General features: G+C 42.6%; 1 protein-coding gene across 1 annotated transcript; it reads left to right on the forward strand.

The window, feature by feature from the left end:
* Positions 1-3,466: 3,466 nt before the first annotated feature.
* Positions 3,467-27,081, forward strand: pamr1b (peptidase domain containing associated with muscle regeneration 1b). The gene is made up of 14 exons (XM_061076628.1): positions 3,467-3,614; positions 10,845-11,021; positions 12,063-12,188; positions 12,739-12,853; positions 16,515-16,732; positions 17,370-17,477; positions 19,738-19,908; positions 20,066-20,257; positions 20,484-21,308; positions 21,393-21,569; positions 22,558-22,624; positions 22,770-22,996; positions 25,576-25,934; positions 26,061-27,081. Exons 1-14 carry the CDS (start codon positions 3,476-3,478, stop codon positions 26,622-26,624), a joined length of 3,465 nt encoding a protein of 1,154 aa, XP_060932611.1. The 5' UTR covers positions 3,467-3,475; the 3' UTR covers positions 26,625-27,081.
* Positions 27,082-27,272: the final 191 nt, after the last annotated feature.

The raw sequence follows: 27,272 nt of genomic DNA on the forward strand, positions 1-27,272 counted from the left end.
GGATGAACATGATCTGTGGGTCATGAGAAAATTAAAATTACAGTAGCATGATGTATGACGGTATCAGCAGGCATCTGTTTGTCTCCCAAGACGATTTCCAGTCATTAATTCTGGACCCTATTGTCCAGACTTTTCCTTAAGATATGAACAATGCAGCAGGAGACTGTACGGGACAGACTCACTCACAACAACAGGAAAATCCCAGGGGCGTTGATGTGAGGAGTGGTGCCTGGGTACAGCATGCAGGACACCAAAAAGCTGTTGAATCTTTTTGTCTTTCCAAAGTTGAAGTGTCATTAACACGCCCCTGGGAGCTGGCTGCATGAAAAACTCAGGAGAAAGGTTCCAGCAACTGATTTGGACATTTGTGTTCTCACCCCTCTGGATAATTTCAGGAGAACATCTGGATTTCAGTGCATGTCTGAAAGTAGCTATTGTCAAATGTGCATATATCTAATTTGGACAATTAAAAGCAGCACATATACCTATAAATCTGCCAAGGTCAGTGGTTCGATCCCGGGCTACTCTCGTCTGTTTGCCAAAGTGTCCTTGGGCAAGACATCGAACCCAAATTACTTTGACGACTGAAGGGGACGTCTACTGCGTGTCACTGCAAGTAGCCTAGTGTTTTATGACGATGTGTGGATTTCATTGGTAGTATATAGCACTTTAAGTGGTTGTTAAGACTGGCTAGTGCTATATAAATAGAGTCTAGTTCCAGTATAATCACAGTGTAGATTTACATAAATTTGTATGAGTAAGTTATGATAATTAAAACTGTGATAGCTACTGGTTTCCATCAAATCCCACTGGACACGTGTTGTGGAGCTCCAGGAACTCTCTAGGAAATAAAGACTTTGCTCTGCACAATGTCAGACTTGCAATTTTGGTCTGAGAACCTCACAAGTATATTCCTTTATGTTTTGAGAACATTCTCCTACTTCTTTTGACCTAAACATATAGAATTCCACAGAATTAACAGAAAATGTATACTTATCAACTATATTTTGCTCATATGGACAATATGTATAGTATTTATAGGACAGTTCAGTTATTTAAAACTTCCCAACCGAGAAAACTGCATAATAATATCCATATCCTACCTTCTAATACTAAGGGAATGACACCCTTCTTGGAATATATTTTGTTAGCTGATTTAAAAGGACATATATAAAAGCATATGAGTTTTGAGAAAAAAAACTTGAAAGAGTAAAATATATAGTTTCTAAATAGCTAGACAATGTGTAAGTGTACCAGTAGACACACTGCAGCTGCCGTCCTTCTGAGAATACCAAAGCAGGGTCCACATTAACCTGAGAGCTTTGGGTTTCACATAATAGGCATCTGGACAAACAGCAAAGAGGTGGTGAAAGGAGGATAGAGGTGCAGAGAGGCAGGCAATATTCTCCCCCCTCCGTCTTTTCTTTTCCCTTTCCCCTTCTTGCATCCCACTGTTTTTTAGTGTCCGTACCAAACACTGCTCATGTACCTCCTCTTTGGTCTAAATCCTGCTGCTTTAGAGAACTAGCAGGGATATGTGACTCTCCTGGGTGGAGCCGTTTGATCTGCGTTCCCCTTTAGCTCTCGCATGCAGCTCCGAGTCCCAGTGGACAAAAAAATAACAAATGAATTAATTCCAGCGCTGCATCCAGCTGGAATAAAACAGACCAAGGAGATCATATAAATAACAAAGGTTTTAAAAAACATAAATAAATGAAAAAACTAACATCCTTAGCAACAGTGTTTTCACTGGCTATATTTCTGTTGTTACTCTTAAGTCTTGAAGTTTAAGAGTGAGGTTAGCGATGAAATCTAATTCTAAACATAATTTACTCCCCCATTTGTTTTGCAAAGTTTCCTCAGCGACCATTCCAAAGCTACAATGGACTTAAGTATGTAGTTAAACACTATTTCTTTGTACAGTTTCCAACTGGTGGAAGTTACAAATTAGAAAAGGCTCATTAGAAAAGCATTTGTGTATTTTGTTCTAAGAATAGTTGAACATTTTAGTTAAATATGCATTTTCACTTAGTGGTCCAAAACTATATGATAAGATCAATACTGCTCTTAGAATGTAGAGGAAACAGCTAGAGGTACCAGGTTGTGAAAAAAAATATAACACACCTACAGGTTTAAAACAAAAAAGAAATGGTGGCGGACCTAAAACGCTGGAGTACTCATTCAACCAATCAGGTTCTTCTAGTCCCAAACGGAAGTTGTGGTACGTTTGTAAAGTACTTCCCCTGGAAATGGAACTTCTTTGGGGGGTATTACAGAAGTTTTATCCAGAACTTTATTTAGACCCTGGTCCCTGTGGTGGAAATGCAAGAAGTTCCTGCTAAGTTTCCTACAGTTCCGGGCGGAAAGTTCCTGCGGTCGAATCGCGGTTAATCTGTCTCAGTCTAAGCGAGAAATATTCAGACACATACTTAAGATGGAAGAGAGAGAGCTCAACGCGCTGCAAATTAAGAAAACACATGCAAATAAAAAAAATAAAAAAACAGGTGCAAATTGAGAAAACAACTTCATCAAATTAACGACACATGCTCTGGAAAAGCTCACTACTGACAAGTAGCAGACTTCATCACTTGTTTGCAGGCGTTTCTGTAGTTGCATGTGTTGCGACTTTTTGCAGCCCGTGTGTCGTCAAATTGATGAAGTTGTTTGCATAATTTGCACTGGTTTTTCTATTTTCATGCGTGTATTGAGCTCTTTCGGCCAATATAGTATACTTCATGTTGTTCCGCTTTGTTGTTTGTACAATCAAATCAAAACAGTGTTAACTAATGAGCTATAAAAGCCCTGGTAGACAGATATCGTCGGGTCAGCGGTTCCCTGACAGTCTCCTGGCTCTAGCGGACCAACATTAAATACATCTCTCTGCACTAAAGCCAATATTCATATTCAGACTGTCTAAGTGTTGCTTTTGTTTCACAGCAATCACCTTTCTGTATTGTTGGAGCCTCCGGAGACGACGCACAGCTACTGTTTTAAAGCTTGGCTAGGTGTCAACTTGAATGGCACTGACCTTGAGACTTTTTAGACATGAACAAGTAGTGAAGCGGCCATAAATCCTATCACCGCATCGTTTACCTTGAAAAGTTTGGCCGGCACTTAGCGTAGAGCATGAGCTGGTCGTTACTCGTGTGTGTGTGTGTGTCTGTGTGTGAGTGCGTGCAGGCATGTGTGTGCGTGTGCGTGTGACTGACACCATAATGACTTAAGCATAAAGCCCTGAAGTCTGCTTTCATGCATGAGCAGTGACGTCGTGCTCGGAGCGGAGCAGTGGGAGTATTTGGGAGACCACTGCAAGTGGAACTCCTTGCGAGGCTGGTCTGTAACCTGAAGCCAAAGAGAAGTGAGAGAGAGAGAGAGAGAGAGGAGAGAGACAGAGCGAGGGGAGGGAAGGACTGCAGGGCCGAGAGAAGGTGATGTCAGCTGAGTTCAGAAAGTAAACAGAGTTCCAGGCTGCAGCATGATGTCTTCGGGACGGGGACTGCAGCTGGGGCCAATCCCCCGGACCAGCACCTCTATCTCTGGGAAGGAGGGCTGGCTCCTCTTCATCTCCCTCTTCATCGTCATCTCATTACCCCAGGGGAGAGCCTGGCCCTATGGTAAGACACTGACCAAGACTTTTTACTGCTCTTCGTTGTCCTCACTCACCTCATTTCACATCCTCTTGGTTTATGTTCTTTGTTCTCAAAAAGCCGGCATCAGCACTCTCTCCATCCCCTCTTCCCTTCTATGCTTTAAAAGTACAACAACGCTCAAAGAGGCTTGTAAAAGAAAACCCAGTGAGAGGCAGTGATGTAAAAAACATACTTTCTTTTTACAGGCTGCAAAGACTTACAGCGAAGTCTGTCTTTACAACTTGTATCATGGAATACAGAGTTTGTTTATTGTCCTGTTTGAAAAAGGACAACTACTCATCGCAGTCGTTCTTTTTGGTGAAAGTGAAAATACTTTTTCTTCTCTTAATAGAAAAAAAACAACAAAATCAAAACACAGAGTTGGATGTTGCAACACATTCCTGAAGGTGAAATGAAGCAAAATAAGACTGTTGAATCTTGGCACTTGATCCCAGTCGTGCTCTCAGAGATCAACATGGTCTCTGATTGTTTACCCTCGGTGACCGGTTGAACTGCTGCAGGAAGACGTGAGTCACGTTTGAGTCGATCACGTAGACTGCTGTCATGTGCACCGTCTCCTTGACACCCAACCAAACCCCTGCCCTCTGGCTGATTCCCTCCTGCACGGCAACCACGCAGCAGAATAATACCCTCAATTTGTATTGTGGCAGAGTGTGGCAGAGGGCTGAGCAGCTGTGTTGAACTTGAATGATTCAGAGGCTTCTTGGAGTTTTACCTTCTCGTGTTATTGTCAGCTGAGTCACTGACTCTGCACGGCTTGTTTTGTAATTCGTGTTTAATCAGCTGGTTGATGGATGTCTTCTGTTGAGCAACCTTTTCCTTGTTTTTAAAGTGCAGCAGAAGTGTTTACATCCAAATCCCAACGTCACGGGAGTTGTTGGTTTTTTGTGTGCGTGTGTGTTATTTGAATCTGTGCAAGTATTGCTGTCCCCACTGGGGCTTTTTTGATCTATGTAAGGCTTCCTGTTCAGGATACCCCACCTACATCAATCCTGAGATGCCCAGTTCTTCTGATACACTCTGCTGATTGTGTTTATCCAAAGTCCACAGGGAAGTTGTCAGGGCTGCAGTGGGCAGTCGGGAACCAACATCAACATTAAAGCAATGACATTAGACTGGAGAGAGATCTGGGCTCAGAGTTTAGTAACAAGAAGGAAAACAGAGCCACTTAATGATCATTTGGAAAAATCAAGTGTCAGACAAGTTTCAATTTGTGCCACAAAACAAAATGTCTTGTTTTCGAACTTCATATTAATGTGCGTATACATATCACCAGAGTGGATAACACCATGATAGGTTATTTTATTGGGTTTGTGGTTTCCTATAGTCAAGAGAAGTGTATTTAAAGCGAGCTGCAGGATGAGCACTGGTATCAGACTACATTCAGATACACAATATTCATGGAGCTCCTCCGGGGGTTTCCCTTGTCCATGATGGCTAAATCACTCTGACCTCAAAATACCAGACAGCTGCTGTGGGCAGGATGCAAAAGGAATTGTACTTTCCTCAAACATGCACACGTGTGCACTCACAGCTATTTTCCATGTGAAATAAACTCAGCTCTGTTGGGAGGAAACTCTTCAGAACTGGACATACAGTCATTTGTCATTCTTTTGTCTGGGAACTTTTTCTGACGCAAGTTCTCTCTCAGATATAGTTTTCAAGTTTTAGGCTGTAGAAGTTTTAAATAAGAAAATATTTAAATGTTGTGTCGAGTTGTGTGCTTTCATTATCCAAAATGCTTTTACCACTTTTCTAATTAGATGAATATAATTGTAATCAAGGTAGCGGTCTGGTTTAATGCATTTGCCTGCAGGAGGCATTCTTTCATTTTTAAACCACGTTTTTTCAATACATTTTCTAGACACTGGTGGTTTTAAAACAAGTTTCTCGATTGGATAAAGGAGTTTTTGTTATCAGATCTAGATCATAAGTTATCAGAGAATCAAGCTGAGCAAACGCATCAAGGCCCGAGACGTCCTGTGTCTGCAGTAATGCTAAAACTCAGATTTATTTAATCTGAAACTGCTTTATTCAGTGTTTTTACTGGATTTACTCACTGGGTCTGTTTATTTTGAAGAGGAGGACGATAATTCAGCTTCCAGTAAAAACCTCCTTACAGGGAGAAGCTGATTGTAGAGGTGGAGAAGACAACAACTCCCATGATCCCACATGAGTGCACAGCATCACCAAATTCTGTTCTTTGTTGAGAGACCTTTTAGTGAAAGAAAATAAATTGTGTGTGTTTTAATAACACTAATATGACCTAATAAAGTAATAAGGAAAGTGAAAGTCTCTCCATTGCTAGATGCCAATATGAGTGCGTGACAAAATATGTATTTTTTTGGGTCAAATCCCAATAGGTTGAATTATTCCTTTGACAGCAGTGACAGATCCACAGCATTGTGTTGTATTTTTGATGAGTGTGTTGAGCTCATCCTACAGTTCTCACTGGGCTACACTCTGCAGCGTATGTCTGTCATTGTGTGGAGTTAAAAATAGCTGAGGGGTGTGGAGCAAGACAAGACAATATCGAAGCTGATAAGAAGCAGTTTCTGAGCTGGGAAAAGCAAAGAAACTGAGAGTAAGTGGATAAATGCCACAGATATACTTGTGCACGGCTGCGTCCCTATTAACATTTTGATATCAAATTATACACGTTTTTTTCTGTGAGGCTCTGAAGGCAGCGCCTGGTTATGAATGGTAACATGTTCAGAAGTGGATGCTGGTGTGAAATCCCAACAAATAAAAAAAGCAGATGCTGACCTTTGAGGTGTATTCTCAGTGGACCTCAGTTGCTTCCAGAACGCGTTGATACAGACTCACTGTCAAGGTCAACCTGGCACCTGCAGCACATTTCCAGCTTCATATTTTCAGAGAGATACACAACTGACTGAACAACAACATCCTTGTCAGACGTCTGGGATTTGCCATGGCTCTCTTACAGTTTAGTGGATCTGCGGGTCAGTAAGGTCAGACGTTAAGGTCACAGGATGTGTGAGTTTCTGAGATCGCTTCTCTTGCCTCAGGTGATAACGACGTCAGTGTCTGGATCCACATCAGGGGAGTGCGGCCGAGACATGTCGGCTAACAAGCTGGGCCTGTGCAGCCTCTGACTGCGTGGAGGCTCTTTGTGACACATCCATCAAACCGTGGAGGTTCTGTCATGATGTCCGCATCGTTCCTATTTTCTTTACCGTGGCTTCTTGACGAGCACGTTGGGGCGTACGTTCAGAGGAGTTCAGCATCTGCTATGGAATGGAAAAAACAGATGCTTACTTACATCAGACCAGGAAAGCCAAAGAACCCACACAAAACTCTGTACAGCAACAAAACTGTGGGGGATCAAATGTTTGTGATGTGCAATTAAATTGTGTTCATATGGCTTCGGGCCAGTAGTGACACACACATACCAGTTTTGTGTTCACTGTGGAAACCATCAGACATACCATAACAATAAGACTGGTTGGATACCAACAGTGCCAGACAGCCATGAGGAGCAAAACAGAAGTAAACTTTGTGATTAGATGTTTGTTTTATTCTATACACCCTCCATTAAAACTGTCAACACTTCCCTTTTGCAAGTACAACCGCAGTCTTGGGTTAAATTACAGGTCTCTGGGAACAGAACATCATGTAAGCAATGTTAATCGGCATAGTGACGCTTGTTTTCACCTTTAATGTTATATTCTCCTTCACTGCGAGCTAAACACTCATCAAAATCACAACTGTTTGCTGTCCTAGCTCCTGAATGGTGGAATGAGCTCCCACTCGACATCCGGACATCTGAAAGTTTACACATCTTCCGCCGAAAACTAAAAACACACCTCTTCCGACTGTACCTTGAATAAAAAAAAAAAAAAAAACACTAACCACTTTTGAAACTAACACTTTCGTAGCACTAAAATGGCACTTACTTATAGCACTTTGTAGTTTTGCTTTATTTCGAAGAAATTGTACTGTCTTGATTCTTGTTGTTCTTGGTTTGTACCCTCGGGGTTGAATGCACTTATTGTAAGTCGCTTTGGATAAAAGCGTCAGCTAAATGAAATGTAATGTAATATTGTAGTGTAGATGCAGAAGACACTTAAATACAACCTTGTGCTGTTTGCACCAATGTCCACTTGTGGACTCGTCCCCGTGCACGTGCAGCTCCACACCTGTTCAGACCTAAACTGCTGTAAAAACCCCATTTTAAGTTGTTACTGTCCAGTGTGTAGTTAGCTGCAGGTGTTGACCTGGAAGCCTCGCAGATGTGTCTTTAACAAGGTGGCAAACTTAGCAGGGTTGAAATGAGTGAATGCAAATTGCTGGGCTACAAGCCAAAGCACGGCTAATTAAATTTACACATTTATGATTGAGTTGAGCAGCAGTCAAAGAAAATTTAATAGATTAACAATTAAAGATGGATTTCAGTGTGTGAAACATGTGAGTCACATTTCAGAGACGAACATAACGGCCTTATCAGCAGAGCTCAGTGTCAGCAGATTAAATCTGTGCAGTGTTTTAAGAGTGAAAACTCTGCTGCCTGTGTTTATTACCCTGGCAATTTAACATAGAGGGGGGGAAAGCTTGCTGCAATCTGGAAATTAATCATGAGTACATGTCGTTGACTGTCTGAGGTCACACAAAAGATGTTTTGCTATCCCTTGTTATTATATTCTAAATCAGGGCCTTTGAGTAGGAGTGATCTTAGAGCACTTACAGCCACAGGATGACATTTCTGTGACGAAGGGCAAGTCACACAGCAGCAAGCCTTCTGATAACATCACAGAGCATCTCATAAAATCCTTTGACTCTTTCATGTTTATGTCCAATAACTCCAGTTTCACAAGCTGTCAGGCCAATCTGTCCTTTACAGACCTACAGTGAGGAAACACAGAGGCGGGTGGGAGATGATCAGCACCTCCCAGTCCCCATGTGGCAGGCATCACACCTTATAAACACTGTAGTAATAATCATCAGAGGGTAACAAGCGACAGCAGGTCCCAGGCTGAAGAGTCAAACTTGCCAGTAACAGTCAATTATCCCCGGGGTCCAGCATATATATAATTTGGGTCATGTTACAATCATAACAAAAGCCATGGTTGTCTGAAATGTCGGAGTAGGTCTATACTGTAATCAAACAATCAGTGGCGTTACTGTTTCCTCAGTGATGTTTCATAGATTTTGCTTTGTTTTTTTAACTGTGTATGGTGAATCGGGGGGGCGGCACGGTGGTGCAGTGGTTAACACAGTCGGCTCACAGCAACAAGGTGTCTGGCTCAAAATGAAGACAGCCGGTTCTTCCCAAGTCTGCATGGAGCTTCTCCAGGTGGCTTCCTCCCAGAGTCTAAAGATTGTTATTATTTGGAGACTCTAACTTGCCAGTAGGTGTGAATCTGAGTGAGTGATTGTCTGTGTCTGTTGGCTCTGCGATCTACCTCTTGCCCAGTACCAGCTGGGATTGGCTCCAGCTCTCCCTGCAACCCTCAAAGAACGAGCTGTATAGATGAATGATGTGGTGCTGCATTGATTTTGATCTTTATTGGAATCTTGTGGAATCTTATTGGGGTGTTTGCAATAACAGACTGTGAATATGAATTAGTTAGTAAGTCAGAGTGTTTCTTACATGTTGTCCTTGCTGTGAATGAAAACAAAATCTCTTTGCACTAACAGTAAAACACATAACTGTTACTTCTTCTCATCAAAACAGACTTTCTCTCAGCAAGCAGGCCCTGCTCATGCCTTGGATGTTTGTGGTTTATGACATATGATCAAAATAATGCACACTAAAAAACAGAAAATCTGACATCTTACATTCATTTTAACCGCAGTTAACTATTCCGGTGGTTGTTGTGGTGGAATGGGCGTTGTGAAAGTGACGGGTGTGTATTGGCCTCAAACTGATGGACATTTAATCCGTCCCGAGATCCACCGCACGCCATGGCACGGAGAGGGCAGACTCGCCCACTTGTTGTTACTGGCCTTGCTGAACATGGTTTGAGGGTATAACACAAATAAAGCAGAGCCCCATGCTATCAAAACAACAAATGACCCCGGCAACAGAGGAACCATAAAACAACCTAAACTGTTTTATGAAGCACAAACTCTGTCCCGAGGAAACCCGCGATAAACTTGACCTAGTGGCGTTGCACAACCTATATTCCTGCGTGATTAATGTCCACGTGCACGTCATCCCTCAGTGTCAGAGAGAGAGAGAGAGAGAGAGAGAGAGAGAGAGAGAGAGAGAGAGAGAGGGAGAGAGCTGCAGAGATTCTCGCTGGACTGAGATACAATTTATGATATCATTTATGTAGAAGGCCAGTGCATGCGACACACGCTATTGCAACACAACACTGTGGCGTCAAGCGACCGCAAAGAGATTTTTCATGTGTTGCTTTGCGAGTCTCTGTCTTAAATTCTTCGTTTCCAAAGTCTTATGTAAACTGTAAACAAATGTAGCGTGCAACTGCAATTTTGCAAATAAAGTCAGCATGCAGCGAGTGTGTCTGGCTGTGAGCAGAATTAATAGTGGGCGTCTATTGTTGAGGCCAGAGAAGTTATCGTGATTGCAGGGTGCATGCAGACCGCTGCAACGATGCGCTGCCAAGTTTAAAGTGCAGCTTCTGTTAGTTCTCAGTCCACATCTGCCAGGAGAGAATTTCCACTTGTCTGTTTCAGCTTTAAACCGATTGTTACATAATTATAACCACTCGGGCATAAAGTTCCTCAAATCGCTGGTTTCCACTCCAATTAATCATCACATTTATTGGGTAGAAATTCAAAAGAAGGAGCTTGATGTACTTTATGAAAAATTATTTGATTATCTTTTTCCTTGGAAGCGACCTACTTGTTGTACTTTTCAGATCATAACATAGGATGAGAACACGCAGAGATGGTAAAGTTTTGCGACTCGCGGCCCCCCCACAAGAGGAGCTTGCCACCACATGGCAGTGGAAACAACCAGAGAGCAGGAGCTGGGATAAACACTGAACTCGCCAGAATCCTTCCACTGCTTCTCAACCTTCTGCTGACCATGACCCATGTGCGCTCACACTTTCCCACAAGGCCGAATATATCACAGCTGATGTCTTTTCTCCATGCTTGACTCATCTCTCTATTTTTGTCCACTTACGAAACGATGGTTAAACCTGCTTTTCTTTTTGCGTGAGACTGCTCGAGTTGCCGACTCTGAGGTGTCGTCTCCTTTAGATTACAGGTACTTGTACAACCACTGCCCGGGCCCAGAGTGGAATGTCCTGTGCAGAGGCTGCTGTGAGTATGACGTGATCCGCTGTAAGTGCCCAATCCAGGGGACTCCGGTGGGCTACGCCGTGCCCTGCTGTCGCAACGCCATCAACGAGTGTGACCACTGCATCGTCCATCCAGGTAGAGAGACAACGTCAACATGGAATAATGACTCCCTCTACTCACTCTCCTTTTTACTTGTCAGAATTAAGCACTCTCTTTATTACGGTGCACAGCTGTTCATTTAGCCTCTGAGAATTTAGCGTTGAATATCCATCAGACTCAGTGCGGCCTATCGGCCGCACAGCTGTTTGCATTGTAGCCTGACAGCAAGTGTGATAGAAAGAGCAAAAATCACTTCTGTATGAGAGTCTGATCTAAATTTCCTGGCCAACTTCACATCGACTCCCTCGCTAGACTTACTGGCAGAATCCCCGTGATTTGGCTCTGAGTGAGAGTGTGATCACACGTTCAAAGAGGGTTGTAAATCTGTGTGTTTTATGCTCACAGATGAGCACATCATTGTCTGGTGTGAAGCATGTACGGAGCATAAAAAGAATACAGTCACCTGGAGACGTCTGCTCTGCACGACATGTGCTGCGGCTCATGTACTGAAACTCTCGTTTTATTCACACTCTTTTCCTCCATGACGTTCGCCTATAGAAGTATGTCATGTTGTCTTCACAGCTTGAACACTCTCATGTTTTGCTTTATGAGAAAAAAAGACAGCTGTTCAGAATTCAATAGATACTTGAATGTCACGTTTTTGCTGTAAAACACGCAGAAAAATGTACCACAAACCGCTACGACCAATCGTAAATCCCCATGTGTACATCCTCAGCGCATGTTGTTGTTGTTAAGATTCATACCTGTGCTCACGTTGAACGTTGCTTTTCAACTCCCAGCGGACAGAGCAGCCGCTTAAGTGAAAATCCATCCTTCCATGAAACTATGTCAGATGGTTTTCTCACCGTTTCTATTTTAGGAAGCAGCTGTGGTGGTGAAAGATGAGCTCATTGAGTTTTCAGAGGAAATGTATCTTAATGCAAAGTGTGTTCTACTCTGGCAAACAATAGCAGCTGTGAGACCTAATGTGATTTGTTTGTGCCTGTTGTCTTTTGGCTTTTTTTTAGTCTGGCTCCTCCTTTACACCAATTACTCTCCTGGCTCTACTTCTTTCAGGTTGCAGTGTGTTTGAGAACTGTAAGCGCTGCAACAATGGGACGTGGGCCCCGAGGGATGACTTCTTCATTAACGGCAAATTCTGCGCCGAGTGTCGGCCCGGCTGGTCTGGAGGAGATTGCATGAGTGAGTCTCTTCACTCTCCTAATTACGGATCCTACACGGCTTCGCTATAAATAATTTCTCTCCATAGGCTAAATGAATGTACTTCCTTTGCTTCCCTGCTGATTTATCTCCTGTGCCAATTTGGAAGGCGGCCATATGCCCAGGAGATTTTCCACGAGGAGCTGAATGACAAGTCAGAGTCAACATTCAGGAATCCCATAAAACAATTTAATGTGCTACACTTGGACACTGACTATAGCTCTCTCAATATGGAAATATTCCGTTACAGGGCACAAGAGGAATACATTTAATTAAAAGCAGGAACCTGGACAGGCAGCTGGAAGTGTTTGTTGGCCCAGTGCATATTGTGTTTATGCTTGTTTATGTCCATGAACACAACACAGGACATTTACAGGGCCCTTGGAATCTTAAATGTAATTACCTTTGGTGTGAATGGTAACCAAGGCAGCTCAATGTTTATGGCCAGAATTATAATTAAGGTCTAATTTACAACTGCTGATGTTTAAATGGTTCCCCATCGCTGCACAACGTAAATTCCTGTGTGTTTCAGAGTGTGGGGGAGTCATCCGTAAACGACAGGGCCACTTGGTGCTGGAAAGTTACCCCAACAATGCTCGGTGTGAGTGGACCATACAGGTGGAGCGGCCCTTCACCATAGAGCTCAGGTACAACAATAAACTGTCACTTTTTATGCTTGTGTACTTGACCACATTTCCAAAATCTGTCCAAATCAGTTAGCGATACTATTAAAATGTTAGTACTTAGCCAAATGCCATCATTTTGCTATATTTTATGATCATAGCTTATACCTTAATGTTAGCATGCTAATATTAGCACAAATAACAGTCCGATTGGTTACATTTTTTACATATTTCATTTACAAAATAAAAGGGCGCTAGGACAGCACATACCTCCACCAAAGGTAATGCCAGATCTTGCCAAGTAAACAGTTCTGGCTTCCTCCTTGGGTCATGCCTCATCTCTAGAACACATTTTAATGATTGAGTAATTTCTGCATAATCCTGCTACCAAAATAAACCCTTTTTTAGACAGGAAGTCTGGAAAATGTTGGGAAAACATTTTGGAGTTTGCCTTTTTACATATGAAGAACACAGCAGCCAGACATGTTTACAACAACAGGAAATAATCCAGATCATTCAGGAAACTGGGTCTAACTGGAACCCAGCTCTAACTGGGTAGAGCATGCACGTGTCTGGCACCACTTTTTCATTTCGAGATATGTCTAGGTTTTTTCTGAGCGGTCGATCAACTGACAGGAAGACAAACCAACATTTCAATCTTTTCAATCATAAATAGAGTCCAGTATCCCTCCTTAGTGAATAATTACATAAATTTGCTTTGTTTAGTTTTTATTTAATTTGCTTCCTGTTTTAGAATTCCTTTAAAACCACAGAGAAATCCCTTTATGTTAAACACCAGCCAAACAAGCATAGCTTAAGGATAAATGTGTCTGTGGAAACAGGATACAGGGAATCTTTGTGTTAGTACAGTCCAGGTCACCACAGGTTAATCTGGCATTACACCATCAGTTTTTTCATTGTCCATCTGTGATAGTTCTTAACGGCTGGCCCACTCAGTCAACTTTCCCCTCGGTTCAGATACTTCTGCTAAGATATACGTCGCAGACCGTTGGCAAGTCGACAACAGAGTTTGGAAACCGCAACACCCCTGTTTAGTTTATTCAGGAAAGTTATTACTTTTCAGTCCTGTGATAGATTTCTATTTCTGTCATTTTCTCCATTACACATGCAGCGTTTTTACAGGCGAGTGCCTGTGCAGGACTTTAACAGAACAAAAGCTCCATACAGTTAAGATTCAGGCTGAGCGTGCCGTGCAGATGGCAGCGGGTTTGTTGTGTGCATTAAAGTGGTTTAATAAAAGAGTTTCTCATAAAGCTTTGCAATAAACCATGAACTGTGACATATGTACAGTATATGTCGGGGCCAAATTCTATTTAAGAAGAAAAGGGAAAACATATCAAGAAAGGCATGACTAATATTTAAATGTCGTATTTTTATATCCTGCAGTTACGACATGAATCCAATAAACCTCTGAATGAGAATGCACAGCTGAGATAAGCGATAGACAGGTGGAAAGTTATTATTAGGGTATTTTTTAAATTATACTTCTTTGTCTTTACCACAGCACAACCTCGTAACAGGCAACATGTACGGAATTACAACTGGCATTAATTGTTGGAGCCGCTGCAGGCTCACATGTAGCTTCACCGAAAATCGTATTAGTCCACGCTTCCCTGACCAGAGGGTCTGTGATAAAGAATACAATTAGAGGATTAGGGAGCATGTCATTGTTTTCTGTGAAGTTCATCATTCCTTCATGTCTCTTCCTGTCTGAGGCCGAGGGTATTGCATCTGAAATCACAGAAAAAAGGGGAAAGGAGACGCCATTTGTGTTTTTCCTAATCCCTCCGGCAGTTTTCTCAATGTCACGCTCTCACTGCAACCAGATAACTTATGAAAGTGTGTGTACATGTCTTCTAACAGTCATTATCATCACCTAAACTCTCATTTGAATTGGCCCTACAGCCAATCCTTCCAGAGTTCCTGACTGTATTAAAGCACACAAAGATATGCAAACACATTACCCTGAAATCCCACTCCAGTAATTACCAGTGCGAACGACTTGCTTTGGAAATAATGTTGTGCAATCAACATGTGTATTCAGGGATGATGGATATATTTTATAGACGTTTAATGACCGCAGATCTGAAAACACGAGATGCCTGTTTAAACTGGGACGACTGTTAATCGGCAGTAATTACTTTTGTCACTAATTGCATAAATGTTACGGCAGTCATATGTGCACTTCTGCATTTTAATGGGCACATAATGAGCGTTAATGATAACTGATCTATTAAATATAGGTGTGAGAACATTCTTGAGAAAGATAGACATCTCTTTTTGGTTCTGGAATGTACGGTACCCTTTTATATTTCCTGCCAAGTATGCTTCACATTTAATGAGTGCCCACATTATTTTGAAGGTAGTCAGTTCATACAGATATTGTGGGCTTACTTGCCTTTACCTGTCACAGTCATGATCTCACTCAGGTGACTCTTTTGGGCTGAAGGCTACATCTCTGCACATCCATGTGTTCATTACTGGTTGGCTAGGGGGCGTGTGACTGACTGAAGCTACACCATGGGTCAGCCACTGAGACTCAGGAGTTTTCCCCCTAGACTTTATAAAAATATGGATGACGCGCCTCTTCTTCAATCCAGAAATTGGGTTAATATCCCAGATATGAACGTTGCAATCTTGCGCCTTTGGAGACTCAGTCTGCAAAGTAACGATTGGGGGATCTAGCTGTGGTAGCAAGGTCCCTGCTCTACAGGTGCTGGACCAAATGGGAGTCATTTTCAACTGTCAATCTTTACAGCAGCACATAACTAAATAAAAAAAACTTACTGGAAAAATGAACACACATAACATACATCATTGTGATATGAACTTCACAAAATAACAAATGTCCCATCCACTAACATGGAGGTGGCAGGATTTATGACCGAAACTTTAGCCAGCCACCAGGGGGACTATCGAGACTCTATGGCTTCTCTTGTGAGGAACTGTCATCAACAGCCGTCCATCTTTATACTTGTTTCAAGGACAAAATGAGAAAATGTCTGCCTTCTTTTGTCATGTTGCAGGCAGTGCACAGTTTATAATGAAATACACACAAGGACAGTTGAACTGAACAGAACCATTGTTAATGCTACACCTGCTATAACCTGTTACACATGTCTGCTGTGAGAAAGGTAGACTGTGGTTTCTTCACATTTTATCTACGTCCTTGGTTTTCGAAAATTGCCCAAGTTTTGCCCTGGTTCTTCTCCCCAGGTTTCAACATCTTAGCTCCCATGAATCTTTGTTCCACTTAAAGAGAACTTTTGACTGCTGTGGTGCCTGGTTTAAATTGAGACACATTTAACACCACATTAAGATAAGTAAGCTACGTAATTGTGGGCAAATCACACTCAGCTGTTAATGTAATCAGGAGCTGTCATTATTGTCCATTACCAGTTTGCTGGCGGGAGGTTTTTAAAGCTCCGGTACCTCGATGCCAGCTGGTGTGGCACTGCCAAGGAACACAGGTGATCTCATGATCCACAGAAAATATCAGAAATACAACGTAGAAATCAACAAACAACTTCTACTGTTATTTCCTTCACTTCACAGTCATATTGATAACATTTGTAAAGGTGAAATCAATGAAAAGCACAAATCATTTCCAATGAGGACTTGTTTTCTAGCTTTGTTTTTCGTATTCTTCCCTTGGTGCCAACAGGGTTATGATGATGAGTCTGGAGTTCCACCATTCCTGTCGCTATGACTTCGTGGAGGTCCGAGATGGCGATAGCATCAACTCGCGTGTGATTGGTCGATACTGCGGGAGCAACAGACCGGCCCTGATTCAGAGCTCCGGCAACAGTTTACACGTCCTCTTTGTGTCTGATGGTTACAAGAACTTTGATGGGTTCTTTGCCACTTTTCAGGAGAACTCAGGTTGGTCAAATACCAATAAGAGTCAATAAAAATAATGCTTATCATATTAATTATGGTAATGATTTGTATTTACTTCTACATTAGGAGCCTTCGTAATATAATGCATAACCTAACCAAAACCTGATCCCCTTTCTGCAGTCATAGCCCGGGATATATTTTAAGTATTGTTTAATTATATTTGAATCATTAATATGTGAGCATTGATTCTAAAGCAGTCGCTCCAGAGTCCAGAGTATCTAATGACAACGACAGATTTCGGTAAAAGCTTACGGACGACTGGCTCTGACCAAAATGTCCTCACTTTCCATAAATGACCTAACCCTCAAGGTTTTAAACTCAAAAGCAGACACACACATGCACTTGTGCTTAAACTGTGCACGTATTCCACCCGTGCCAAAGCCAGATCTAGTAAAAGTAAACAGAGGTTCTCTGTGTAGAAATGCCCACACATCTTTACAAATGAAAAGTCAACACTACACTTAAATGGCACCAGCTTTAACTTTGAATCCCTTAGAGAAGCTAGGTGTTTACAGCCATTTTTCGATATAGAGATTCTGTCATTCTGCAGCGAATAAATATAACATTTCTTTTTTTTATAGTACCCTAATGACATGTGAGTGCACATATGTGTTTACAGCCTGCAGCTCCTCTCCCTGCCTGCACGATGGGACTTGTATCCTGGACAGTTCTTCCACATATCACTGTGCTTGTCTGGGTGGCTACACGGGCAAGAGGTGTGAGGAAGGTGAGTCTAACATAACTGAAATCCCTCAAGTCTGAACCTCCTTAAGAAATGCTGATATTTCATATTTCAGGGAAAAAAATAACCTGCAGGCTCTGCTACAAGGGAAGAACTGTGGGAATGAATTGAATTGTCCATCCCATGAAGCACTTGGAGGCACATTTATCCTGACAAATAACAGAATTGATTTAATAGTTTTCTTCTGAAATCACAACCAGTGACAAAATGAATCACTGAGATTTACTTCATCCTGAAATCCCATTTTATTGTTGGTGACTCAGTTACAAAGAAGAGCTCTGTGGTTTTCCTCCCGTCCATGATCCATAGTCTTGGCCAATCAACTTTTTGAGAAATATGAAATAACAAATATGTTATACTGATGAAATTAAGCCGCACTGGGTCAACAAATGTATGAGTCATGCTGCTGAGGACAGAAACTGACAGAGGAATTTCATGAAAGGGGGAAAGTAGTCCAACAAATATCTGGAGTTTTAAAGCTGAGGTGGAGGAAAAAAAACAGTATTTCTGAATTTGGTAACTATTTTGGTTTCTGAGGATTGTCAATGTAGGGTACTGCTCCCTCAGGGTGTGGCTGCAGGTATTTTGGCCTTCAAGCTAAAATTTCGTAAATTTATTTACGAGCGTCTGGACCTGAACTTGTTTATTTTTGTACCTCCCTCAAGATCCAGCAAAAACAGAGCTCCTGATCCCATCTCCCGTTTTCCTTTATGGTGTCGTTTTCAGGGCTAAATTTGAGTCTATGAAACTGATGGAGAAACAATTCCACTTATATAACAGCTTTTATCTGCCAGTTACTTTTCATAGGAGGAGACACCTGTTAAATAAAAGGAGGGGTCCGGTGTTTTCATTGCACACGGTGTGCATTCATCTGTGTTCCCAGGAATACTCAGCTGTTCATTTTAATGGAACTGAGCTGGAACAACACTAATGACTCACATTTTGCAGGAAAAACGTAAACTACATTTTTCTGCACCAGTTTCGGATGGAGAATTTTAAGTATGAACCTGACATCTGACACATTTTTTCGTCTGCAATAATCAACCTGTCAACTGCAGTAATCCTGAGCTGACACTTATTCTGCAAGAGAGAATCTGACACTTTATCACAGAAACTCGAGATAGGGAATAAATTCTCTCTTCCGTTCTCTCCTCGGCACAATTTTAATCTGTTTTGGAGTGCAGCGTTCAGCATAGCTTCCAGGGTATTTATGAAAGGAATAGTGATTCACTTACAGTATGTGTGTTCACATTCCACCTTAATAACTCCAGACTCATCTCATTCTGTCTGCGCGCAAAATCTGACATGGAAAATGGATCATTCAGCAAAACACATGAATGCCCGCAGCACTTTCAGGGTTCTTCAGCATAAAAAAAAACAACAAAAATAATACAAAGGTCAGCTACAGTTTACTCCTCTGATTTTTGGTTGGGCAGCAGATTTCTCAAATCCCCCGAGGGACTTGGAAATGTTGTACGGCACAAATTCCAAGATTATAGGGAGGGTTCCTTGGTTTGGAGCTATAAAACCACAGATCTGATCTTAATTGGATGATAACTGTAGTGTTAACACATGTGTTTGAGTTCTTGTGACTTCAGTTGTGGGTGGCAAAGAACTGTTCTGCAATGTTTGTGTGCAAATTCGCAATTTGCCATAGAAATAAAACCCATCCGCCCAGAAACAGCACATCACAACAAACTAACGGAATTACACAATTTATCCATTTATGACATAGTTCTGTTTGCTCTAGGCCGTCATATAACGGAGCCACACGCGCGATTCCACAACCACACGACCGATCTTTACTTCCCCACTTCGTAAAAATCTACTTTTACAACACTGGAAAAGTGAACAGCTTTTATTGCATCTACTTCATCCTCATTTACAAGGTGTGTGTTTACGCCTTCTGCTGTGAGTTGCTCACACTTCAGCTGAACGGGTGAAACTGTTTATTAAAGAGCAGCTCAGGGCGCTCTGGAAATGTTTAAATGAAGAGTAATGGGTCTGAGAGCTTCGGTTTGTCGGGTACCTGTCTCACCTGCAAAACTCCAGAGGGGAATTCACTCACTGAAGGTTTATTTGTTTGTTTCTATACAGCAGGCAGATGCAGTAAACTGATGTTAAAGGGATGCTTGAAATGCCTCTTAAATCACTTACGCATGCTCCTCTTTGAATTGAAGAAAAAGGAAAGTAGGACAACATGTCTTCATACGTAAACTGTGCCTGTGCCTGTTTTTCCACACAGTGGTGGGATGCCGCAGGCCTCCGGTGCCAACCCATGGATCCACAAAGGGTGTGTTCCACCACTCAGGGGCGCGCATCACTTTCCATTGCGACGCTGGGTTCGAGCTGCGGGGGGTGCGTACTGGCATCTGCCTAAGTGACGGCACCTGGAGTGTGCCTGCCCCGGAGTGCGGTAAGACAATGATGTGAATTGTTTATTCGATTATGAATGTGGGGATCTGGAAAAGTCGTGTGTGTGTGTGTCATCTGCTCGTAGTTGGACGTCATTCGTATTCCCCCAGAGATGCTGCTGATTTTGGAAAAAGTCTGATGTTCTTTCCTGTCTCCAGTGCCAGCGGAAAGAGTCTGTCCTCTGCCACTCAAGCCAACACACGGGGACCACTTCTTGGTTTATGGACCCAATGACGTCCTCATTGCGCTACAGTACCTGTGCTACAAACCCTATGAACTCAGTGGGACGTCCCAGAGAACCTGTCTCCCTAACAACACATGGAGTGGGACGCCTCCTCTTTGCACCAAAGGTCTGTGCAATATCTGTTATTCCAGAGAAAATGTCTGAGTCACTGCAAATAGTTTATTTTGCATCCATTTTTGAAAGGGTAGCAGCTTTTATTGGATAGGAGAAAATTAGTCAGTGCCTAAAGACGTTCAGTGTGATGAGCCAGACTTGAAGAAAACAGATTTGCAATCAGCAGCTAAATGAACAATCCAGCAATGATCTGTTTTTGTTATGTTCTCTTCCCACAGTGAATAACACGCTCACTGAGACAGAAAAGGATAAAGATATAGAGATAAACAAAGATACTGACAAATCTAAAGAGAAGGACCCAGACAACACTACTGGAAAAAAAGAAAGCGTTGGAGGGAAAGATATAAATACTGAGCATGGGAATACAACAGCAGTCGACGCCGAAGATAAATTTACCGGGACCCGTCCAGAGAAACCTGTGGCCGAGGATAGGAATGAAGGAGAGCTGGAGGAAAGAAATACTGGGTCACGGAAACCTACTGGGGGCAGCCAAGATAAGGTGGATGTTGAAGAGCCGGATAACAGCCTGAACACAGTTGAAAAGGAGGAAACTGGGGGGGAAAACCCACCTGAGAAAAAAGATGACAGCCCCGACACAAACCTGGAAACAGGAAAGACGGATACCACAGAGACGGTTGTGACAAAAGACAAAGGACAGGAAGAGAAGGAAAGAAAAGAGGAGCAGGTGAATGGGAAAAGGGATAAGGACAAAGTGGGCCCCAATGATACCAAGCAGAGGACGGTCATATCGGAGGGGGACAACACAGTGGAGATATTTGAACTGGAAATGACAAAGAACAACACAGTTACAACTGATGTGAAGGACTCAAAGACAGAGAATAACACCATAGCTTCTCCAGATCCCGGGAGGAGAACCATTCCCTCTCGAGTCAACGTTACTCAGTTCACTCTGTACAGGGCTGGAGGTGAGGAAAATGGGAAAACGACAATAGAAGGGGATAAAACAGCTGAGAAAACAAAAGAGGAGTTGGATAAAGAGAAGGAGGAGGAGAAGGAGAAAGAGGTCAACCAAAGCTTCTCCGGTAAGAAAAAACTCTCTCTTAAATGCAATATACCACATTTTTATTTGACCTTCACCTCACTTACTGTCCGTTCCCCTCCTGCAGAGAAGAGCTGCCCTCCTCTCCCCCGACTGCACCACGGCTACCACCAGGTGGCGCCAGGGCTGGAGCCTGAGACGCTGGAGTTCTCCTGTAACCACTCATACGCTCTGAGTGGTGACGCCCGACGCACCTGCCAGGCAGACGGAACCTGGAGCGGCAAACAACCCGTCTGTCTCAGAGGTTCCGTCATAGTCAATGATTCATAAATTCAATGTTTGGAAACTTGTGGTGGGCACGTATCTGTAGATTTGTAGAGCACATATATCATTTGGACAGTTTTTTCATTAATCATTGGGAACCACTTTCTAATAAGGTGTGTTTTCTAAAGATTGAGAAGTACTAACATACTTCACACTCAGTGTTTCATTCCCAAATGATTATCTAATAAATGATCATGGGTTTCATGTTGTGATGAAAAGTGTAATTCATAACAGCCAGGGTTCTGAAAAGCTAAACGCAAAATAAATGCCAAATGTCAATGTTAAATGCCAGCGAGTAAATGATTCTGCTGTACAGCGATCGATCAAGTCCGGAGCTGTAAATGTTAATTAGTTCTTAATGGATTTTGGTCTGTCGGCTCTGCAGCTCTTTACCAAAAAGGCTGAACCGTCGTACAGCTCAACTTTCATGATGAGTAGAAGCTTGTTCTGTAGAGCAGCGAAAACCTTAAAAAGCTGTTCTGAGAGTTAGACAAAGAAGAAACCAACAAGATATAAAGTTTTTATTTCTGTGGGCTCAAGATGTGATAGTATGTAAATTTAGTTGTTTTAGAACAGAGCCAAGCTAACTGTTTTTTACTTAGTCTTTATGCAAGGTTAGGCTGATATACAGAAATGTGAGTGGTGAGGTAAGGTAAGACAAGGTAGAGACAAGATAAGGTAGTGATAAGATAAGGTAGACATAAGATAAGATAGAGATAATATAAGGTCAAGATAAAATAAGTCGATTCCACACTGGGAAAAATCAAAATTTTACAGTAGCAGATAGTAAAAATCAGGAAGACAAAAGAACACGTGAAAGTATAAAAAAGAATGAAATAGCCAATAAAATATCTAGAGAATATGTACATAAGATACATCAGATCTTCAATCAATTATACAATAAGTACTGGTGTATTTATTGTGTGTGTTATGAGTGTGTGTGTTCATATATGTGTGTTTATTTGTAGCATGCCGGGAGCCCAAAGTATCAGAGTTGGTCAAACAGAGAGTTCTGCCACCTCAGACACCATCCAGGTATTTTTAACCACCACTTTACGAGCTGTAGTGACGTAATGACGACTCTCGTATCATTGTTCAGTTTTATATACTCACATTCAAAAGCATTAAAAAGTTAATGTCTTCTGCACAACCCGGCTCTCTCTTCCTCCTCTCCCCTCAGGAAGACACCTGTGCTCAAGCTCTTCAGGGCCTCCATGCTGGGCCCTCAGCCGCAGACCCCCACTAGAATCCCCCCGGTGGTCCCCCAGCTGTCCCAGGGCTTCCACCCCCTCTACACACAGATAGAGTACGAGTGCTCTTCTCAGTTCTACCACCACTCCGGAAGCTCTCGCCGCACCTGCTTGAAGACGGGGAAATGGAGCGGGCGTCATGTTTCCTGCTCGCCAGGTGAGGGCAGCAGAGGACTGCTAGATGAAGGCACCCTCAGGAAACACACTGGCTCATACAAACAGTGATAGATTAAGGGGAAACCCAACATAGTGTGTATTTGATAAAGCGTCAGGCCATCACAAGTCACCAGAACAACTCCAGATCCAGATAGGACATGATTCCTTCAAACCACTTTCCCTCCATGTGGTGGATCGATGATGTTGGTGGAGAGTCCGGTCAAATGTCCACTAGGGGCACACGCACAGTGGCACTTTCTAAAAATACAGTTCACTCCCTCTAATTGGTGACGTTGAGCAATACCTTGTCAGCTTCTTCACCCATCTCACACGGATCCTTGTGAGCCAGAGAGCTGCAGGCCTCTCATTACGACTCGGTGAAAGCTCCCTCAGCAGCTGAGTAGAAATGCCATTAGCAGACATGTTCGGCAGAGCTGTGAGGAAGAGAGAGAGAAGAGACTGACAGCAGCTTGGTTTCCTCCAGGCTGTGATCAAATGTACAACTAACACACGTGGCTCCTGTCGGTTAAATATCATTCACAGCAACATCCGTCAAAATAGTGTTGATTAACCTTAGAACACTAACATACAATTAGTAACACCATCACTAACGTCAGGTAAATTTTACCCGATATAATATACCCAATAAAAATACTTCTCATCAAAATATATTAATGTACAACAAATACAAGGCAATTTGAAGTACTCTTCTTTTATTTTCCTCGATACAACATCTCATTAAACGAAAAAAAGGCTCTAAAATTAGAGAAAAATTAGGGAAACGTTAAAGAAAATTTCCCCAAAAAATAAATAATAGCTCTGGGAACTTGTTCTTCGGTCCAGCCGTTCCTGGGACATGTCCCCGTGAAGGAACAGCCTCCCTGCATCATTTACAACTTATATTATATACAACAAATATTTTACCCTCAATCACTAACGTCGGGAGAAAATCACCTGAACACGTGCCTATTGAATAACCAGGGATGGGAGCAGGGAAACTAGCCTACCTTCTATGACGTCAGTGAGCAGACTGAAGCTACCCAAGGACCCACGCCACTCAGACAGCAGCAACACAATGAAATCCCATGGCCACACTCGCGTTACCCGACATTAGTGTTCCAGGGTTAAAATAAACTTTATTTTTATAGCACTTTGCTAAATACTTACTTCACAAAAGGCAAGGCAGGGGCATTATCATGCACAGGTCATTCATTGTGCTTTATGGAAATAAAATGAGTAAAGTAAAGATCATAAGAAGCATAAAAAAACAAAGAACAAACAACAAATCAGGTTGATTAGTTAAAGTGCAGGATTAAGTGATTTAGCTAAGGCCCTGGAGTGAAGGTTATGGTTTGGGAAGATAAAAAGCAAAACACAAAATCAATAAAAACGGAACCATTAATTAATTCAGAAACATTAATATAAGATTATTAAAGACTTTCCAGTGGAAGTTTTTAGAAAGGACATAAAAGATACAGATGAAAAAGACGAGAAAGTCGTTTCCAGAGCTTCAGGCTCAGAGTAGAAAGGCTCTGTAGCCTTCATCTTTCTACCTGGTAAACCTGTGGCAGAGGATCTAAAGCAACGCAAAGGTTCATATGGTATAATAAAATATTCAATATAATCAGGAGCCAGGACCTTAAAAGTGATGGACAATATCGAGTGAGTGGAAAGTGGCTGAAACAGGTGCAATAAAACAGTTGGTTTGCAGAAATCTAAAAGTTTGAAATATAACAGAGTATCTATGACCAAGCAGTTCTATCATTGATTTAAATGGGAAGTCTCTTGTTTACATAACAGCAGTTCACACTTGTTGGGTTCAGTCTAATACCTGGTTTCATCTGATTTCAAATAGTTTGGTCGACTGGAACAATATATTCAGCACATGGTGGGAAAGACTGTAAATCCATTCAGACCAGGCCCTCCTAATTTGTTTGGTTTGTCAAATGTTTCTACAGCCATTATACACTGGTGTCATACCATGAAACCAATGGGTTTCCTCTGCTTCTTTCACTCGCTGCCAGGACTAATCACACAAGGAAGCAGACTCTTCATGCTCTTTATCTCACTCTTTATCTGAGTGGTTTCCTGCTCTGTGCCGAGTGGAAGGAATCAGACTTAATCAGTATTTGTAGCAATCACAAAATGGCCTGTTTGTTCGGATTCCCAACCTGAAGAGGTGGTGGGTCTGTGGGCAGCCGTAATGAAGAAGCTCTGCACACATTCTATCATTCTAGTTGAAACCTGAAACCTTATCTCCTACACTGAAACATTTTGTCGACGGTACAAATAATAAATCGAACGTACATTTATATTTATGGCCTTTTTAGACATTTTCTTTTAGATTCAGTGCATTAAAGCTTCTCTCACATTTAACAAGATCATATGGAGAAACTGGGTGTTTTATGTGTTGCTTCATTCGTGCCACTGCTTTGCATTTTGGCAAACAGTGTTTAAAATACAAGCTTAGTGCCACAGTGAGGAATGTTGACACAGTCTCTGTTCAAGTCTAATTTTTTCCCTACTGCCCACCCCCATGATCATGGTTTCTCTCTCATCCTGTCACCTCCTCTTCCGAAGTGTGTGGGAAGCATCCAACCTTTGACCAAGAGAGGCCGGCAGAGGCTCACTGGCCTTGGCTGGCAGCCATCTACCGCCGCTCCACCAACGGCGTAAAGACCAAGGTGACCAAGGCAGAGAGCCTGGCAGGGTCCCTGAAGAAGGATGGCGGAGCAGGAACTGGCAGCCGTGATCAGGCTGCTGACTGGCAGCTGGTGTGCAGCGGGGCTCTGGTCAACCAAAGGAGCGTGGTGGTAGCGGCCCACTGTGTGACGGAGCTGGGGAAGGTGTATCCTCTGGACGCAGCCAAGATCAAAGTGGTGGTGGGGAAGCATTATCGTGATGACCGCAGGGAAAGTAAAGGTCTCCAACACCTGAGGGTAAGCTGCTTCAAAAACAACATTCAACATTTCACTACATCTTACTTATAACACAGGTTCAATCAATATTGTTTGTTTTCATTTTTCTTTAAAATAGCACAATAAATGTGTCTCTTTGGCCTCTAGGTGGCCTCCATTGCAGTTCATCCACACTACGACCCCAATATTCTGGACTCTGACATGGCTGTGGTCAAGTTACTGGACAAAGCGAGGATTGGGGAGAAGGTCCAGCCCCTCTGCTTCTCGGAAACCCCGGGAGAGGTGACCTCCGGACACGGGCTGGTGACAGGCTGGTCCCCACTGCCCGATTCCAGTTTAGGCGCTGATGAGAAGGCGAGGGTTGGGCTGGTTCGCCTTGCCGATGTCGTCCCTTGTGAGCAGCAGTACGCTCGCAACGGCGTGCCGGTCAGCGTCACAGAGAACATGCTGTGTGCCAGCCAGAAGCCAGACTATGGACCCTCTAACATATGCCCCTCTGACACTGGGGGGATCCTCGTTCTCCCTGCGCTCTCTGACAACCAGCAGCCTCCTCTGAGCTTTACACCGGTGCAGGGCCAGAACAAAGGGCTGTGGAGGCTCCTGGGACTGGTCAGCTTTGGTTATGACCATGGGGAGTGCAATCCCGACCTTTACACAGTCTACACACATGCGGCCAACTTCAAAGTATGGATAGAGAGCAACATGAAATAAACATCATACTCGCTGACACACCAGGTCCCCCCCTATACTTCAAAAATATTCAAATGCCTTTATATCTCACCGTCCTATCCCTTCAGATTTCTGTCTATTCATCCTTTCTATTCATGCATTTTTTTGGTTTTATGCACCAGGGCATTTTCCTTCTGAATGCAGAAGTAACACTGGACAACACAGGGATCTAACTGAAGGGGGTGCTAACGCATTAGATGTGCTGGAAAATCAACCTTTGAAACGAGAAGACTTCAGCGTTCAGGTCCCTCAGGTTTCAGACTTTAAAAAATGACCAGAAAACCATTTCAAGCCTCGGGCCGACGATGGTCTGTGTTGTAATCAATGTATATATGAGTTATTCTATCGATTTATATGACCCCGTGAGATGTACATATTGTAATGAGAGACTGAAAAATAATGATGTTTTTAAATAAAAAGGAAATGTGGGTGTGGTAAAGCTTGTCAGATTGATTGCTTTCCATGTGCATCCTGCTGATGAGGAACAGAGTTAATACGTCACATTAAGACGCTGTGAAACACCTCACATTTGCTCCATGAAGCACACAGTGGGTCTGTGTTGTGGAGCAAATGAATCCAGGTCAGAGCGGCACAACAACCATAAACGGAGCACATTATTCACAGATCAAT

This window comes from Limanda limanda, chromosome 8, assembly GCF_963576545.1.
Source record: "Limanda limanda chromosome 8, fLimLim1.1, whole genome shotgun sequence".
NCBI lineage: Eukaryota > Metazoa > Chordata > Actinopteri > Pleuronectiformes > Pleuronectidae > Limanda > Limanda limanda.